This window comes from Rana temporaria, chromosome 7 (assembly GCF_905171775.1).
Source record: "Rana temporaria chromosome 7, aRanTem1.1, whole genome shotgun sequence".
NCBI classification, from domain to species: Eukaryota; Metazoa; Chordata; class Amphibia; order Anura; family Ranidae; genus Rana; species Rana temporaria.
In genome coordinates this window covers 25,695,449-25,715,492 of record NC_053495.1, presented here as the reverse complement: position 1 = coordinate 25,715,492, position 20,044 = coordinate 25,695,449, and the positions used below count along the sequence as shown (strand labels likewise).

The following is a 20,044-nucleotide window of genomic DNA, read 5'->3' as shown; positions in this document are numbered from 1 at the left end:
CCGGCGTATCAGTAGATACCCCGGCGTACTCTCTTTGTGGATCTGCCCCTTTGTCTGTTCGTATTTTCATTCGTATGTTTGTATTTTCATTTGTGTGTTTTGTAAATCCGTTTCTTTGTCTGTACGTAAATTTGTGTACTTGTATCGTTCTTTCGAATGGGCACTGGGCAGTGTAGTTAGGAACAAGAAAACATACTTTATACTTTTTTTTTATACTTTAACTTTTTAATACTTTTATATTGTTTTATACTTTTTTATACTTTAATACCTTTATATTGATTTATACATTTTTTTTTTTTTTTTTACTTTTTAATACTTTTATATTGATTTATACTTTTTATACTTTAATACCTTTATATTGATTTATACTTGTTTTTACTTTTAAATACTTTTATATCGTTTTATACTTTTTATACTTTAATACCTTTATATTAATTTATACATTTTTTTTTTTTACTTTGTAATACTGTTATATTGTTTTATACTTTTTACACTTTAATACTTTTATATTGATTTATACATTTTTTTTTACTTTTAAATACTTTTATATTGTTTTATACTTTTTACCTTTTGATACTTTTATAACTTATTATTCTTTTTTTTTAATACTTTTTTTTTTTACTTTTTTTTTTTTTACAGACATCGATTTCTTTTTAAAGACTTGTAGCCCTGCCATCCTGCTAACCTCAGCACTGCCTTGTACTGCCTGTCTGCACCAAATCTCCTTTTTCCTTCCAGCTAAACCAGCTTCATTCTGCAATCTGCATTATACACAAACCGGCCTGACAGGAGTTAACAGAAGCTGATCCAACCTCCAGGCAGACACAAGCCTCCTTGAGATTGGTTCAGACACAGTCAGGCTGAGCGCTCCCAGAAGCCCTTGGGGCAGACCGGTTGCTGTCATATGGGAGAAAGGTGAACTTTTCAGTCTGCTTAGTCCAGAGGTCTAATCACCCATCTGAGATCAGAGTCCTCGCTGGGAGGGGTGACCGAGCTAAGTGACAACCCTCCAGCCTTTATATGTGCTTTCAGTGACAACCAATTTACGTCTATTCTTCTTGCAGGCTGCACACACACAGGAGCGAAGTCTGATTGGGGACAATGGCCTGGTGGAAAGTCAGCGCTGCTGGGAAAGATGTCAATCCTGACCTGGCCAGTGAGAGGTTGTCCCCCTCCTTCAATGTGGAGACCCTCACTAACCTCCTGGATGGAGGGGCAGAGGAGACCCAACGCAGGAGATCAGTGGGTAAGTGGTGACATATACCGGGTCTATGCATGGGGATTATTTTAGCAGCTTAGAGGAACTGCATATGCTAGCATTGGGCATGCTGGTACTTGTAGTTCCTTTACAGCTGCCTGCTTATGTAACGGCAAATATACTTCACTGAGGTTGGTGCAAACTTTAGTGTAGCTCTGCACAGAAACCAATCAGCTTCCAGGTTTTATTGTCAAACCTTAACCACTTAAGGACTGGACCAATATGCTGCTAAATGACCCAAGGGGTTTTTACAATTTGGCACTGCGTCGCTTTAACAGACAATTGCGCGGTCGTACGACGTGGCTCCCAAACAAAATTGGCGTCCTTTTTTCCCCACAAATAGAGCTTTCTTTTGGTGGTATTTGATCACCTCTGCGGTTTTTATTTTTTGCGCTATAAACAAAAATAGAGCGACAATTTTGAAAAAAATGCAATATTTTTTACTTTTTGCTATAATAAATATCCCCCAAAAACATATATAACATTTTTTTTTCCTCAGTTTAGGCCGATACGTATTCTTCTACCTATTTTTGGTAAAAAAAATCGCAATAAGCGTTTATCGATTGGTTTGCACAAAATTTATAGCGTTTACAAAATAGGGGATATTTTTATTATTTTTTATTTTTTTACTACTAATGGCGGCGATCAGCGATTTTTTTTCGTGACTGCGACATTATGGCGGACACTTCGGACAATTTTTACACATTTTTGGGACCATTGTCATTTTCACAGCAAAAAATGCATTTAAATTGCATTGTTTATTGTGAAAATGACAGTTGCAGTTTGGGAGTTAACCACAGGGGGCGCTGTAGGAGTTAGGGTTCACCTAGTGTGTGTTCTCAACTGTAGGGGGGTGTGGCTGTAGGACTGACGTCATCGATGGAGTCTCCCTATAAAAGGGATCACTCGATCGATGCAGCCGCCACAGTGAAGCACGGGGAAGCCGTGTTTACATACGGCTCTCCCCGTTCTTCAGCTCCGGGGAGTGATCGCGAGGGGGCAGCTAGAAATGAATAGCCGCACCCTCGTCCTGGATCGCTCCTGAAGCCACGGGAACCGCCGCATTTACCGGGGGGGTCCCGATCGGACCCCCGACCCACATCTAGGCAGGGACGTACAGGTACGCCAATGTGCCTGTCCGTGCCATTCTGCCGACGTACATATACATGCGGCGGTCCGGAAGTGGTCAAAGCCAGCAGGTACAAATACTGCGGCTGCTGACTTTTAAAATATGGACGCTTACCTGTCCAGCGCGCCCACGATGTTGGCACCCGAGGCCGACGTGTGCTGCCGCCGCCATCTTCGCTTAAGGAATAGGGAAATAAAGCCTTGTGGCTTTGCTTTCCGGTTCCCTAATGCAAATGCGCGAGTCGCGCTGCGCAATCGAAATGGCCCCTCTTGTCTTCTATCTCCCAGAAGACAGCAGGGGGGGGGGGCAGGGAGTGGCGTAGATTATCCGTAGATATCTATGCCTGGAAGTGGGTGCAAATACCTGTATTATACAGGTATCTGCACCCCTTCCCCCCTGAAAGGTGCCAAATGTGACACCGGAGGGGGGAATGGTTCCGAAAAGCGGAGGTTCCGTTTTTGTGTGAACCTCCGCTTTAACTGAACAAGTTAGAGGCTGATTGGCTACCATGTACAGCTGCACCAGATTTAGTAAATCAACACTTGTGCATGCACATGTCTGAATTATTATTTAGGTACTTACTGTTAAGGATGAGCTCCGGCGTGTTCGCATGGTACACGTGCAGAGCTCGCCAGGAAGTCTGCACAGCGCTTTGCTAATCACATGCCAGGGAGACATTTCCCGAATGCTCGGCTGCAGAGATCGGGAAATGTCTCCCTGGCTGTGATTAGCGCAGCGCCGTGCAGACTTCCTGGCGGGCTCTGCACGTGTACCATGCGAACACGCCGGAGCTCAACTTTACTTACTGTATACAGCGCCGTCAATTTACGCAGCACTTTACATATACATTGTACATTCACATCGGTCCCTACCCTCAAGGAGCTTACAATCTAAGGTCCCTAACTCACATTCATATACTGGGGCCAATTTAGACAGAAGCCAATTAACCTACCAGCATGTCTTTGGAGTGTGGGAGGAAACCCACGCAGGCACAAGGAGAACATGCAAACTCCAGGCAGGTAGTGTCCTGGCTGGAATTCGAACCAGAGACTCTTTTTACTGCTAGGCGAGAGTGCTAACCACTACACCACTGTGCTGTCCGAATGCACTTGTATTTCTATATATATATACATACACACAGGGCTCACAATTTCAAGTCCTGAGCTACTAGCCAGGCCTTAAGGGTTACTCGCCACCAGTTGACCCAACCAATCCCTACCCTGCACCACCCCTAATTCCGCCCCTAAACACACCCTCATAAATTATCTCATGAAATGACACTTACATGTTTTATGCAGAATTAAGTTACAAACTTTATCAGTGCAGCCACACCTGTGCCCACCATTGGGGCCTCTGCTCACTGTGCCCACCATTGCGGCCTCTGCACACCTGTGCCCACCATTGCGGCCTCTTCTCACTGTGCCCACCATTGCGGCCTCTTCTCACTGTGCCCACCATTGCGGCCTCTGCTCACTGTGCCCACCATTGCGGCTTTTACTGACTGTGCCCACCATTGCGGCTTTTACTGACTGTGCCCACCATTGCAGCTTTTACTGACTGTGCCCACCATGGCAGTCTTTACTCACTGTGCCCACAATGGCAGTCTTTACTCACTGTGCCCACCATGGCAGTCTTTACTCACTGTGCCCACCATTGCAGTCTTTACTCACTGTGCCCACCATTGCAGTCTTTACTCACTGTGCCCACCATTGCAGTCTTTACTCACTGTGCCCACCATTGTAGCCTCTGCTCACCTGTGCAGAGGATCGCCCCAGGGGAAGAGAAGCTGGGAGTGGGGGGGGGGAGCGCGGGTACCGCCGGCATGCGGGAGCCGTTCTCCCATCGATCACCCTGGGGAAGAGAAAAGCCACGGAATTACAGAGCCGATAGCCCGCTGTAACAGCTGACTTTACATTGCAATTGCCTCCTCTCCGCTCGTGGTTACACACAGCCCGCCTCCTGACCCCGTGCCTGTATCAGATAGACAGAACACGTCCCAGCATTGGACTGCTCTAATTTTTCTCGCCGTTTTTCACGTCGTCGTCTTTCTCTACACACGACCGTTTTTCACGACGTGAAAAACGATGAGAAAAAATAGATCAGGTTCTAAATTTGTAATGCCCATTTTTCTCGTTGAGAAAAATGCTCTGGAGCCTACACACGACCGTTTAACACGACCATTTTTCTCATTTTTCGTGTGTACGCGGCATTAGGATTCACTCACCAAAGTGGTCCTCAAATATGTATTTTCAGTTGTAGCATTTATATATCCAGTTATTGTCAGAGAAGGTCTAGTGGGATAATTTTTCTGTATCTGTGGGCATTGTAAGGTGGTGGTAGGGATGTTCTTATAGTAAGCTGGTGTGCATGGTTTGATATACCACTAAAGATATCTAAAAAGCAATAATTTGTCCTCTGTCTCTCAAGTGATCACCATTCAGAAGGACCCAGTGTTCAGCCTTGAGAACCTGTACTTCAAGACCCAATCAGAGAGATATGAAGGAGCTGTCCAGAATATTTTCCATCTGAAGAAGAAAGCGAAGACGTTGGGATGGGAAGACAATGGACGCGAGATGGAATATGCCCTCAGGTAATTTTAATAGCTGATGACGGGTTTCTGAATAAACCCGTTCCTTCATCTGCAAGCTTCTATTATATAGAGCAGTCTTTCTCAAACTTTTTGACACAGAAGAACCCTCGAAATACAGTGACTTGCAAAAGTATTCACCCCCTTGGCTTTCTACCTATTTTGTTACATTACAGCCTTTGGTTCAATGTTTTTTTTTATCTGAATCATGTTCTGATTCATCACATATAAGAGTCTAAGTTGGTGAAGTAAAATTAGAAAAAGAAATACATAAAACTATTTTTCAGAAATAAAAAACTGATAATTGGCATGTGCATATGTATTCACCCCCCTTTATTAGTAAGCCCATAAAAAGCTCTGTTGTAACCAATTACCTTCAGAAGTCACATAATTAGTGAAATGATGTCCACCTGTGTGCAATCTAAGGCCTTGTACACACGACCGAACATGTCCGATGAAAACGGTCCGCTGACCGTTTTCATCGGACATGTCTGCTGGGAGGTTTTGGTCTGATGTATGTACACACCATCAGACCAAAATCTCCGCGGACAGAGAACGCGGTGACGTAGAAGATACCAACGTTCTCTAACACGGAAGTTCAATGCTTCCACGCATGCGTCGAATCAATTCGACGCATGCGCGGGATTTCGGGCCGCTGGTTTTACGTCATAACCAGCGGACATGTCCGATGAGTCGTACTAACCATCGGACATGTCCGACGGACATGTTTCCAGCGAACAAGTTTCTTAGCATGCTAAGAAACTTTTGTCCGCTGGAAACCTGTCCGCTAGGCCGGAAAACTGTCCGCTAGGCCCTACACACGGTCGGACCAGTTTCAGTGGACATGTTCGGTCGTGTGTACAAGGCCTAAGTGTCACATGATCTGTCATTACATAGACACACCTTTTTTAAAAGGTCCCAGGGGCTGCTACACCTAAGCAAGAGGTACCACTAACTGCCATGAAGACCAAGGAACTCTCCAAACAAGTAAGGGACAATGTTGTTGAGAAGTACAAGTCAGGGTTAGGTTATAAAAGAAAAAAATATCCAAATCTTTGATGATCCCTAGGAGCACCATCAAATCTATCATAACCAAATGGAAAGAACATGGCTCAACAGAGACCGGTCGGCCTAAATGTAAGGTCCTGCTGCATCTTGCATTAACACATTTGTAGCCATTCATCCAAGACATGCATGCTGTAAATAATTAACAGATAGGTGTCATAATTCCTTATCTTTATACTTGTCTCAGGTCAGTGACACAACTTATAGAAGCCAAAGCATTATCATGATGGCCTGGTAACCAACTTTTTCAGAAGGAATAATTAGCATTGTCAGCCCTCATGATTATCTCATTAAAGATTTCATACAAAGTTTCCTTACCCTTTTTCCACACTTCCCTAAGCAAATTTAGCCCACTCCACCCTCAAATCTCTATATTGATCATGTTTTCATGGCCAAGGCCCATGGCATTGTTTTGACACTCCTCTGCCAGCTTAAGTCCACATGCTCACAGTTTTGGCAGGGTGGGCTCGGGGCGCTATTTTCACACTTTAATCTCCTCCCCGCCAATCAGGAAGCGGGTCATGATACCCGTTTGCCGATTGGCCAAAACGCCTGGCAATCCTACTGGACAACAAAGAGGAGATGTAGAGCCTGCTGGAAGAGACGCAGAGGATGAATCCGCCACCTGGGGGTAAGTGCAGGGCTCATTGACCGACTGGGGGTGCTTGTGACCCCACCCAAACCTGGAGCCTTGGGTGAATTGTTTGACCCCCCTTAAATATCCCACCACTGATTGGTTGTCTTCATTTTTCATACAATTTGGCTATTAACCCCCCTGGCGGTATTCCCGAGTCTGGCTCGGGGTGGAATTTCAGAACCAATAGCGGTAACCCCAAGCCAGACTCGGGATCGCCTTGCAGTGTCCACAGGCAGGGAATTACTTACCTTGTCCCTGGATCCTGCGATGCCTCTCCGCTGTGTGATCGAGCGGTGTCCTCGCTCGATTCACACAGTGCCTGTGTGCCGCTGAGCTCCGTTCCCTGCGACGTTACGACGCACGGGGGCGGAGATCGGCGCCAAATTCAAAAAAGTAAATAAACACAGTACATACAGACTGTAATCTTATATATTACAGTACTGTATGAAAAAAATACACACCCCCCTTGTCCCTAGTGGTCTGCCCAGTGTCCTGCATGTACTTTTATATAATAAAAACTGTTCTTTCTGCCTGCAAACTGGAGATTGTAACCAAAAAGTGTCCCTTTATGTCAAAAGTGGTTTTAGACCAGCTAGAAAACAGCGATAATAAATTATAATCACTTGCAGAATTGAGCGATAGCGATTTGTGGGGAAATTCGTCTTAAAAAAATAAAAGTAATGACAGCGACAATTCTGCAACTGAGAAAATTTCAGTGATTTTGATTACATTATTGAATAATTTTGTTATAATTATTTATAGTTATTTATTATATTATAATTTATGATTTTGTTTTTCAAACTTTATCATACCCGAGATGTCTACTAGACTCTTGTTTGGACAGATTTAAGTCCTAAGAATTACAGGCCTACAATACAAAACGCCAAATTTCCATGCAAAATAATGGTACCGCTTTCAGCACCTAAAATCTGAACTAATCATACCGCCAGGGAGGTTAATATTCCTGGCTATACCACAGGTGGACTCTATTTACTAATTAGGTGACTTATAAAGGCATTTGGTTCTACTAGATTTTAGTTAGGGGTATCCGAGTAAAGAAAGCTCTATACAAATTAGGGTTGTCCCAATACCGATACTAGTATCGGTATCGGGACCGATACAGAGCATTTGCGCAAGTACTTGTACTCGTGCAAATGCTCCCGATGCTTCCCCGATACTTTTTTTTTTTTTTTTTATGTATGAGTAATATAAATATATGTTTATATTATTTATGAGTGTCCGGAGAGGAGTTGGTGTCTGGGGAAGGCAGGAGAGGGCGGGGGGAGTGCAGGCGGAGTTTGGCTGTAGAGGGGGCGGGCAGCACACGCTGGGGGGGGGGGGGGATGTGTCGGGCCGGTGCTCCCCTTCCGCGACTGAAGAGGACATCGTGGAGACAGCAGGCGGCATGGCGGTGACAGGGAGGCAGTGACACACAGGCTGAAGTCTGGCTTTGCGGGGGGTGGGGGTCCGTCGACACACTCGGGACCCAGCCGCGGCTCTGACAAATCTCGGCTGTGACTGCACTTGTAGTATACACAGAGGAGTACTCGGTCTTAAAAAAGTGGTATCGGGACAACTCTAATAGAAATGCACACCACACTTTTTTCAGATATTTATTTGTAAAAAATATGGAAAACCATTTATTATTTTTCTTCCACTTCGCAATTATGTGCTACTTTGTGTTGGTCTATCACATAAAATCGTAATAAAATACATTTACGTTTTTGGTTGTAACATGACAAAATGTGGAAAATTTAAAGGGGTGTGAATACTTTTTCAAAGCACTATGTGTATGTATGTGTGTGTATAATATATATATATATATATATATATATATATATATATATATATATATATATATATATATATATATATATATATATATATATATATATAAACGATTGGTGTTTCATTTTTATGTTGTTAGAGCAGTGTCAGGGTGGGCACCCAGTTTGTCCATCGATATTTAGATAAAGACAGCACAAATTCTCCAATGCTGAAATCTATTTACTGAAGAGATATTCCAAAAAATTACAAACTTATCATGCCAATATGCTGCTGCTGCACAGTTACAAACATCACTGCCTCCTTTTTCATGAATTACTGCATCAATGTGGAGTGGCATTGAGACTATCAGCCTGTGGCACTGCTGAGGTGGTATGGAAGCCCAGGTTGCTTTGATAGCGGCCTTCAGCTCATCTGCAATGTTGGTTCCGGTATCTCATTTTCCTCTTGACAGTAGTACCCTACAGATTTTCTATGGGGTATAGGTCAGGTGAGTTTGCTGGTCAGTCAGTGATAGCATGAAGTGCTCTAGAATTTCCTGGTAGAAGGCTGCACTGACTTTGGACTTGATAAAACACAGTGGATCAACACCAGCAGATGATGTGACTCCCCAAATCATCATGAACTGTAGAAACTTCACACTGGACCTCATGCAACTTGGATTCTGTGCCTCTCCACTCCTCCTCCAAACTCTGGGGCCTGGATTTCCAAATGAAATGCAAAATTTACTTTCACCCGAAAAGAGGGCTTTGGACCACTGAACAACATTCAAAGTCCTTTTTCTCCTTAGCCCAGGTAAGATGCTTCTGACATTCTCTGGTTCAGGAGTCGCTTGACAAAAGGAATGCAACAGTTGTAGCCCAAATCCCGGATACGTCTGGGTGGATCTTGAAGCACTGACACCAGCCGTAGTCCACTCCTTGTGAATCTCCCCCAAATTCTTAATGGCCTTTGCTTCACAATCCTCTCAAGGCTGCAGCTTTCCCAGATGCTTGTGCACCTTTTTCGACCACACTTTTTCCTTCGACTCAACTTTCCATTTAATATGCTTGGATACAGCACTCTGTGAACAGCCAGCTTCTTTAGCAATGACCTTTTGTGACTAAAGCCTCGTACACGCGATCGGATATCTGATGGAATCTAATCCGATAGATTTTTTCATCGGACATCCGATGAAGCTGACTTTCATCAGTCTTGCCTACACACCATCAGTCAAAAATCCGACCGTGCCAAAACGTGGTGATGTAAATGCGTCGACTTGATTCTGAGAATGCATGGATTTTTGACCGATGGACTTCCACACAGGCGATCATTTTTTTTTTTCTCTATCGGTTTTTCATCCAAAGGAAAAATTTAAAACATGTTCTATTTTTTTTTCACTGATGGAAAACACACCGATGGGGCCCACACACGATCGGCTTGTCCGATAAAAACAGTCCATCGGTCTGTTTTCATTGGACAAACCGATTGTGTGTACAGGGCTTTACCCTCTTCCTTTAGTTAGATGGCTGATTAGAGTGTGACACCGTGGGGTTTATTTACTAAAGCTGGAGATGGTATACCATATTTATCGGCGTATAACGCGCACCCCAATTTTAGGAGGGAAGTTTAAGGAAAAAAACTTTTTAAATAAAGAACTTTGAACCCCCCCATCATTGCAGCCTCGCCAGTGTCAGATCCCTGCTCTCTCTGAGGGAAGAGGAGGAACAAGTGCCGCTGAATTAGACCACAAGTGATATATAACCCCCCCCTTACTGCTCCGGAAACACTGACCTTGGAAACATTGCCATCATTGCAGCCTCGCCAGTGTCAGATCCCTGCTGTCTCTAAGGGAAGAGGAGGAACGAGTGCCGCTGAATTACAGAGCCGCGATCTTCTGTGTACCGGGCGCTCCGTCACTCACAGCCTCGCCTCCCGGCCCTGCTCATATGACAGACAGTTGCCCAATGCGGGGCCAGGAGGCTAGACTGTGAGTGACGGAGCGCCCGGTACACAGTAGATCGCGGCTCTGTAATTCAGCGGCACTCGTTCCTCCTCTTCACTCGGAGACGGCAGGGATCGGCGTATAACGCGCACCCGTGATTTTCCCCCTATTTTCAGGGGGAAAAAGTGTGCGTTATACGCCCATAAATACGTTAATTAGTTACAATTCTGCAAAGAAACCAATCCGCTTCTACCCTCGGCTTGTTTAGTCGAGGTTAGGTTTCTAACCTCGGCTTTAGCAATAGAAACCTGGAAGCTGATTGGTTTCTCTGCAGAATTGTGACTTATTTTGCCCTCTATAGCTTTAGTAAATATACTCCCTTGAGTCTACAATATTGAACTTTTTCACATACGGTATATTACAATTTTCTGGTAATACTGAATTTTGGGTTTTCACTAGCTGTAAGACATAATCGTCAAAATGAAAAGCAAGAAATGCTAGAAATATATCACTATGTGTGTAATGAATCCATATAATATGAGTTTCAGGGGGTGTGTGTATAGATAGATGATGATTAGATTAATCTCAATGCATAAATTACGTTATCGGGGGGAAAAAACTGACATGATTTTCCAATCTCCTTTTTCTTGTGCTTGCTGTTGTCTCATGGGTGCCACACTGTCATGTGCCTGAGTAGTTAAATGTTTGCTAAAACTGCATACATCCTGTTCTTATTTCAGGCAATTTTCCAAGAACTTGGTTGCTCACATTGGTTTTCTTTTTTTTTTCCTTTTTTTTTTTTTTCTTTCTCAGGACCCTCAGCGGAGAGTACTCGCTTAACATCCATGGCGTCTTTATACGATCTCTCACTGCGCTGGGTACAGAAGAGCAAATAGCCAAATGGCTGCCACTTGCCAACAACTACCAAATTTTAGGAACCTACGCTCAGACTGAGCTGGGGCATGGTATGCTACTACAGATGGATTACTTTATCTAATGTTTTATCATAATAATTCTGTATTTGTCTCTGTGGAAAAATATCAAAAATATCTAGCACTTTTATCATCATCTGTAGTCATTTGTAAGATCTAAATCTGACTATACGCAGAGAGAGCACGGCTAGCACCCCTCCTCCACTCAACATGTACATCTGTTGTGCAGTACACAAAAGAGTGTTCCTGTAATCCTTGTGGCAGACGAAAACATTTTAAGCATGGTATATGTATATTGTATACCATAGCTGGTCGATGCCCCTGGAAACTGGAAGTCAATGAAGTAAACGCCACTACTCCAGTGATCTCCACTTCCAATTCCAGTGTTGGGTGGCTGGCCCCGTATTCCGCTACAGTTATTACAGCCATTGGCATCAATCCATCCTGGCCAAGTGACCATACCTTGTCAAAATTCGCTGGACACTGTCTTCTCTGATAGGTAAGTCTATAGAGGGGCAGGACCGAGTTTATGGAATGGCACCAAGATTTCCTTGTGGGGGGATCCTCGACTTCCATCTAAGGAGGATTTCCCTTCTGGCATAGAACAGGGAGAACGTCAGACAGAGCTTAGTGTACCTGTCACCCTTCACCTCCTCCAGGTGGCTCAATAGAAGGGTCAGTGGGTTGAGCGGGACCCGCGTTCCACAGACGCTACTTGGGATGTCAACAACCGCCTTCCAGTAAGGTTGGAGTTTGGGGCATGACCAGACCATGTGCCAGAACGAGCCTACCTCCTGTCTACACCTGGGACACAACGGGTCACGGTGGCGGTATATGCGGGCTAGTCTCTGTGGGGTGTAGTAGGCCCTGTGGAGAAATTTGAGTTGTATGAACCTGTCTTTTGCTGCTATGACCGATGGGATAACAGTGGAGACACAGTCCTCCCACCCCTCGTTGTCAAGAGTCTGTATATCTGTCTTCCATTTGTCTAGGGATTGGGTCAGTTTGATGTCATGTGCTACCGTCAAGTATAGGTACAGAGAGGAGAGGGGTTCCCCATAGTACTGGAGATCAAAAGAGGCTCCACGGAGTCCGACTCCAAGGTTATTGTTTCCGGGAATTGGGCCCCATAGGCATGCCTCAACTGCCAGTATCTAAATTCCCATGAGTTGGGTATCGAGAAGAGGACAACCCCATCAATTTTAACAGCTTAAAAAAGATTCCTGGCATGTGTTGGGAATGTAACTGTCACATTGGTTGTGCTTTCAACCAAACTGCCAAAGATACAATGGCTGGTGTCATAACTGATCACATGTACAGCATCATGGCAATTGAAGACCAAACAGAGGCCAAGATGGCCGCTTCCTTGGATGAAAACAATAGTAGGTTTTACTTCCACTTTAAGGTCTCAACAGGATTTTTAGCTGATAAGCTTGACAACCATTTCCATGTTTATTCAACCTTATATGTGTGTTAAAAGCCAAATATCCAAGTTCATTCACCTAGCTTGTTAATCTGTTTCAGGCACTTATCTTCGAGGTTTAGAAACAACTTCCACCTTTGATCGCACAACCCAGGAATTTATTATTGACACTCCAACTATTACAGCAACAAAATGGTGGCCAGGAGAGTGTAAGTATACGCTTTATACTGTTTTACTGCTTGCAGCGACTTATGAAAATGAAGGTTCTTGCAGAGCTACAAGATCCTGAGTAGAGTAAAAAATGTGCCTAAGGTACTCCGCATTTATGCGTGTTTATGCAAATGTAACCACTTGCCGCCCGCCAATGACAAATTGACGTCGGCAAAGTGGTTGTAAAATCCTGAGTGGACGTCATATGACGTCCTCAGGATTTTGAGCCGCTGCGCGCCCACGGGGGCGCGCATCGCGGCGATCGTTGTTGCAGGGTGTCAGTCTGACACCCCGCAACACCGATCAAGGTAAAGAGTCTCTCATGAAGACTCTTTACCACGTGATCAGCCGTGTCCAATCACGGCTGATCACGATGTAAACAGGAAAAGCCGGTAATCGGCTTTTCCTCACTCGCGTCTGTGAGACGAGAGTAGAGGAGAGCCGATCGGCTTTTCCTGTGACAGGGGGGGTTTGTGCTGATCGATTATCAGCACAGCCCCCCCCCCCCCCGAGGATGCCCACTGGACCACCAGGGATGCCCACTGGACCACCAGGGATGCAAAAAAGGTATGCCACCCTAGACCACCAGGGATGACGACACAAAAAATGGATGCCAATCAGTGCCGCAATGGATGCCAATCAGTGCCTACAATGGGCATCACTGATTGGCAGGCATTGTTTGGCACTGATTGGCATCCATTAGTACAACACATACGATAGTGCCCATCCGTGCCGCCTATCAGTGCCCATCCGTGCCGCCTATCCGTGCCCATCCGATCCGTGGCGCCTATCCAAGCCGATCCATGCTGCCTATCAGTGCCCATCCGTGCCGCCCATCAGTGCCGCATATTAGTGCCCATCAATGCCACCTCATCTGTGCACATCAGTGCCGCCTTATCAGTGCCCGTCAGTGCAGTACCATCAGTGCCCATCAGTGAAGGAGAAAACTTACTTATTTACAATGTTTTATAACAGAAACAACATTTTTTTTTTTCAAAAATGTTGGTCATTTTTTTTGCAGAAAGTAAATATCCCAGAGGTGATCAAATACCACCAAAAGAAAGCTCTATTTGTGGGAACAAAATGATAAAAATGTAATTTGGGTACAGTGTAGCATGACTGCGCAATTGTCATTCAAAGTGCAACAGCGCTGAAAGCTAAAAATTGGTCTGGGCGGGAAGGTGTATAAGTGCCCTGTATGGAAGTGATTAAAAAAGCTGCATTTAGATGTGTACAACAAATAGTCTGGTACACCTCCTAAATGTCACACTATAGAAATCAATGAGCTTGTACACACAGCTGTGGCTACATATGAAAAAGCGCACTGTGTTTAGTCGCACACAAAGTAGGACACAGCTGCGGATTTTACATGCATAGATCTGCACTTTAGGCCCATATTTTACGCAGAATCTTTCTATCGTGCACAAAATATACCATATATACTCGAGTATAAGCCAACTTTTTCAGCACATTTTTTATGCTGAAAAGGTGTGCAAATATGTTTAAAAAAAAGACTGTAAATTACTTTTCCTAGGTCTTTATCATAGAATGTACTGCCTTGTGGCAGAAAAATAAACACGTATCTATTTTTCTATAAATCAATGTATCTGGATTCTATTTTCTACACTCCTCAGAGGCACAATTAAAATCCCAACTTGTTCCAACCTCCTTCCTTTTTTTTAAACATATTTGCATATTCTCAAGGGATGGTGCCTCTGTAGAAGTTTATGTGATTCCACGTTCACCCCAACCCCTACACTTATGCTGAAAAAGCCCCCCTTTGGCTTATACTTGAGTCTCCTGCTGTGTCATGCTGTCTTAACTGTAGTCGACGCCTGTTGCCGGCATGCGCGAGCGCGTCCACGAGACCATCTTTCTTGGTGTGTGATAGGTGATTATCGTTTTTTAAATGAAAGTTGGTGTATTTGATGGGTTGATGACACGTGGAGGCCATTCTCGTGGAGGCGCAAGCGCAGTACACCTGGTTTGAGAATTTGATAAGTTGGAACTTTTGACAGAACACCGCCGACTGCAGTTACATGACACAGTGGGAGATCAAAGGTACATGAGGCTGCAGGTGGGCACAGTGTGGCTTCAAATGGGCACAGTGAGGCTGCAGATGGGCATTTTTGACCCTCTTTTCCACTTGCAGTAGCTGCTGCATTTCCCACCCTAGGCTTATACTCGAGTCAATACGTTTTCCCCATTTATTTATTTTTTTGTGGTAAAATTAGGTGCCGCAGCTTATATTCGTATACATCTACACACAGCTAAGCACAGCATTTTGTTTTCTGCTGTGTGAATGAGCCTGTAGATGCAGCTGTGTGTATGCGCTCAATGGTTACGATAGGGCTTCATTTAGATGCAGACAAAACTTTCTGGCCCGGATTCATAGACAGCGGCGCACATTTATGCCGCCGTAGCGTATCTCCTGTACGCTACGCCGCCGCAGCGCAGAGAGGCAAGCATTGAATTCACAAAGCCAATGCTCCTAAAACTGCGCTGGGTTTCCAAGGCGTAAGTCGGCGTAAGTGGAAGTGGACGTGAGCCATGCAAATGAGGTGTGACCCCATGCAAATGATGGGCCGAGTGCCAGACAGGTACGTATAACGAACGGTGCATGTGCCGTCCCGTGGACGCATCCCAGTGCGCATGCTCACAATCACGTCGGAACAACTGCCTAAGATACGCCGGATCACTGCCTACGGCGTGAACGTAACCTACGCCTAGTCATATTCACGTCCAACGTAAAATACGCCGACTTGAGTTCCCTGGTGCAGCCCTTTGCATGTCTGCTGCTGAGTTACACCTCCTTTATGGGGAATAACTTTGCGCCGGATGTACAACTTACGCGCACATCGCGTAGCCTGTGTCGGGCGCATGCACGATCGTGAATCGCCGTATCTTCCTCATTTGCATATTTGAATACAAAATCAATGGGAGCGCCACATGCGTCCAGCGTAAATATGCGCCCACTCTACGCCGGCGTAGGCTAGTTACGTCGGTGGGATGGATGAAGCCTGTTTTTAAGCGTATCTTAGTTTGTGGGTACGGCGCAAAGATACGACGGCGCATATTTGCACTTACGCGGCGTATCTGGAGATACGTCGGTGCAAGTGCTTTGTGAATCCGGGCCTCTGTATACATCTATGCGCAGGGTCTTTTTTTTTTTTTTTCTGTGCAAATGAACTATTACAGTTAACTAGCCTGCTTGGTGTCATAACTGATCATATGTGGAGATCTAAGGCAACAGCTGATCAAACAGAAGCTTCCTTGGCTCTAAAGGATTGGAGGGTTTGGTTCAACGTCAATTATTGGCTCCTAAACGTGGGGAAAAAGGGGAAAACATTTATTATGAATAAAACTATTACTAGTATTAGTATAATTTAATTATTAGTGTTAGTCAATGATTACTACAAGCTTTGTAATAACAAGGCTGACATAGATGTACAATCCAAAGCTGGTGCATATGTTTTCTTATGCAGTGTTACGTTATGTTTAAACAAATCATATTAAAGCGGTGGTTCACCCTCCTTAACAACAATGCAGCATAAAATCCGGCATAGTAGCGCGAGCTACACTATGCCGGTCTTAATTTTTTTATCCCCGTACTCACGGTTATATCGTACATAGACGATTCCGTCTGCCGCGGGGAATGGGCGTTCCTAGCAAGAGGGAGGGTGATTGACGGCCGGCTCTGGCACGTCACGCTCCCCGAAGACAGCCGGAGTAGGTCTCGGCTCTTCACGGCGCCTGCGCACAGGCTATGCGCAGGCGCCGTGAAGAGCCAAGCCTATTTCGGCTATTTCCGGAGAAGCGTGACGTGCCACGGCCGGCCGTCAATCACCTTCCCTGTCCATAGGAACGCCCATTCCCCGGAATCTTCTATGTACGCTATAACAGTGAGTACGGGGAAAAAAAATTAAGACCGGCATAGTGTAGCTCGCGCTACTATGCCGGATTTAATGGTAGAGGGAAAAAAAAATGTTTTTTTTTTAAATATAGGGTGAACCCCCGCTTTAAATATGTTACATTATGTAATCTTATTTTATGTTTCTATGACTTGCACAGTAGGAAAGACCAGCACTCACGCTCTTGTCCTCGCCCAATTACGTAGTAATGGAAAGAACTATGGCATGCATCCTTTCATTGTTCCCATCCGAAGTCTGAAGGATCACTCTCCACTGCCAGGTAACAATTCACTTCAGATTCAAAGTCACTATTGGGTCCATTGGGAAAAAAAAAACATTGGGGGTCCGAACTGTACCAACTACTGCTTTAACCACTTAACCCCCGGACCATATTGCTGGTCAAAGACCAGAGCACTTTTTGCGATTCGGCACTGCGTTGCTTTAACTGACAAATGCGTGGTCAAGTGACGTGGCTCCCAAACAAAATTGGCGTCCTTTTCTCCCCACAAATAGAGCTTTATTTTGGTGGTATTTGATCACCTCTGCGGTTTTTAGTTTTTGCGCTATAAACAAAAATAAAGCGACAATTTAGAAAAAAATGAATATTTTTTACTTTTTGCTATAATAAATATCCCCCAAAAATATATTAAAAAAAAAAAAAATTTTTTCCTCAGTTTAGGCCGATACGTATTCTTCTACATATTTTTCAGCGTTTATTGATTGGTTTGCGCAAAAGTTATAGCGTTTACAAAATAGGGGGTATTTTTATGGCATTTTTATTAATATATTTTTTTTACTTGTAATGGCGGCGATCAGCGTTTTTTTTTTTTCCGATACTGCGACATTATGGCAGACACTTCGGACACTTTTGACACATTTTTGGGACCATTGGCATTTTTATAGCGATCAGTGCTATAATAATGTATTGGATTACTATAAAAACGCCACTGGCAGGGAAGGGGTTAACACTAGGGGGCGGGGAAGGGTTTAAGTATGTTCCCTGGGTGTGTTCTAACTGTAGGGGGGGTGGACTGACATGGGAAATCACTGATTTTCTGTTCATACATTGTGGCCTGCGCGAGAGCCGACGTATAGCTACTGGCTCTCACGCAGGGGAGCCGACCTACCGCCGTTTAACTGCAGCGGCTGGTCGGCAAGCAGTTAAAGACTAAATAAACTCCCCTGGTGTTTTTGTACCTATAGGTAACCCCCGTAACAAGGCTTTCCTGTAGGTACTGTAAATATCTCCTTAACTTGCACTATTTAGGAGCGATTTACGTGATCGGCGCATGCACTCTGAAGAAACGCTTCTTCAGGGCCCGTCCCGTGAGCGGCAGCTCCCATCTGCATATGGGAGTGACGCTGTGATTGGCCGGAGCCCGCAAAACCCGGAAGTAAAGCTGGGAAAGATGTCAGCGGTGTGCAGGTGCCGCGGTAGGGCTTTGTTTTAAGGTATTTCATAATGAGCTAGTATTTGGCAGGTTTTTTTTTTTTTCTTTTTTTTTTGAGGTTTACAACCTCTTCAAGTAAAAATAAAAAGGCTACTGCACAAATGTGTGATGTACATTGTGCTGTGCCGGCTTTGGGAGTGAGTCAGTGGCAGACTAAAATAAATGTAAATAAAGGGGGGGGGGGCTAAAGGAGAGCTGGGTCACATGACCTATCAAATTCACATGACTGGCTTTTCTCCAATCCAATTAAACAAAGAGGACGCCATGTATCCACACCAGGGCCTGCATTTTATGAATGGGCTGTAAAATGCGGTGTGTGTAACTTAGCGGAGTATAATGGAGAATAGATGGCAAATCGCGATCTCTGCTCTCCAATATAAATTGGCCTCTATTTTTCTTTTTGGCTTAATTTTATAAATGCATTTTTAAAATGAATGTCACTAGTGGTGCACACACTTACAGCAGCTTTCATTTACTCCTCTACTGCCCATTCTAATCAGGCAAATTTTTAACACTCACTGCTAATAAAGAAGGTTGCTTGCTTCCTCCCTCTTACAGGCCCTTTCACGCGGGCTGTCCGATTTAGGTCTGCCTGTCAGTTTTTCAGGTGGACCTGCTCGGACCCTGCAGGTCTCCTCCTATGGAGTGGTGGATGTCATCCACTGCCATCCTATCTGTTCCTGTCCGCCAGAACCAAACAGATGGTGGTCTTATTTTCCATCCGTCCGGCGGATCCGATTTCCTCATAGAGGAGAGCTGTATTGTCCGTGTCCACTCCGCTCAACGTAGTAGAGATGGACCTGTCATCCGCCTGCTCATCAGGGATCAGCGGAGCAATTTTCCCCTGCTGAGCAAGTGGAATCCACTACACGGAGGCGCCTGTGTGTAAGGGCCCTTTCAAACGGGCGAATCAGTAATGATCTGCTCCGTGTTTCCGCAAAAGCTCAGCGGGGATCCTCCGTAAAATCCCTGCTAAGCTGACAGGGTGGTCCCCGCACACTATGTCCGTGTTCATCCGATCCGATCCGGCAGACGGAAGAAAAATAGGATTTTCTTCCGTCCGAAAAACCGGATCTTTGCGGAGGCGGACGATTACGGGTGTCAGCGGATGGTCATCATCACATAGGGACCAATGTATGTCCCGTTTTCATCCTCAACGGATGGATGAAAATGCGGACATACGGTCCGCACATGTGAAGGGGCCCTGCACAAATTTCTACAGGCCAGGGAGGAACCTCATCATAGCAATGGGCCAATGGGAATATATGGGGGGGGGGCTGGAAGGAACAGGCAGGCTCTGGCTACCAGGAAGTGTCAGAGCTTTGCATATGTACAATAGCTTGGAATTCAAGTGATTAGAAAGCTACTGCAGACATGTGCCTCCCTTTATCTGTACTAGACTTTAGAGCACCACAGATAATCCTTATTTCAACCACTTTAATCAATAAGGTCCTCTCTGCTATATATGAAAATAAATGTATGAATCCCAAATATTCACCCATTGCCCCTTCCTTTCAGGAATAACCGTTGGTGACATTGGTCCCAAGATGGCCTTTCAACAGGTTGACAATGGATACCTCATGATGAGAAACATTCGTATTCCAAAGGAAAACATGCTAAGCAGATTCTCTGAGGTACTGAAAGTGTTCGTAGTTTTATTTGTTTGTAATCAAAACTGTTGTCAGTAGGGTCTCTTTTGCTAAGGACTTTACTCCATTTAAATGGTTACATT

General features: G+C 44.7%; 1 protein-coding gene across 2 annotated transcripts in view; it reads left to right on the top strand.

The window, feature by feature from the left end:
* Nucleotides 1-819: 819 nt before the first annotated feature.
* Nucleotides 820-20,044, top strand: part of ACOX2 (acyl-CoA oxidase 2) — an 89,191-nt gene continuing 69,966 nt past the window's right edge. The window contains exons 1-7 of one of the 2 annotated variants that reach the window (XM_040359091.1): nt 820-915; nt 1,065-1,246; nt 4,815-4,977; nt 11,199-11,350; nt 12,842-12,949; nt 17,022-17,141; nt 19,831-19,946. In XM_040359091.1, the coding sequence (XP_040215025.1) occupies nt 1,102-1,246; nt 4,815-4,977; nt 11,199-11,350; nt 12,842-12,949; nt 17,022-17,141; nt 19,831-19,946 (804 nt within the window). In that variant the 5' untranslated portion in view covers nt 820-915; nt 1,065-1,101. The other variant, XM_040359092.1, reaches the window with a different exon arrangement.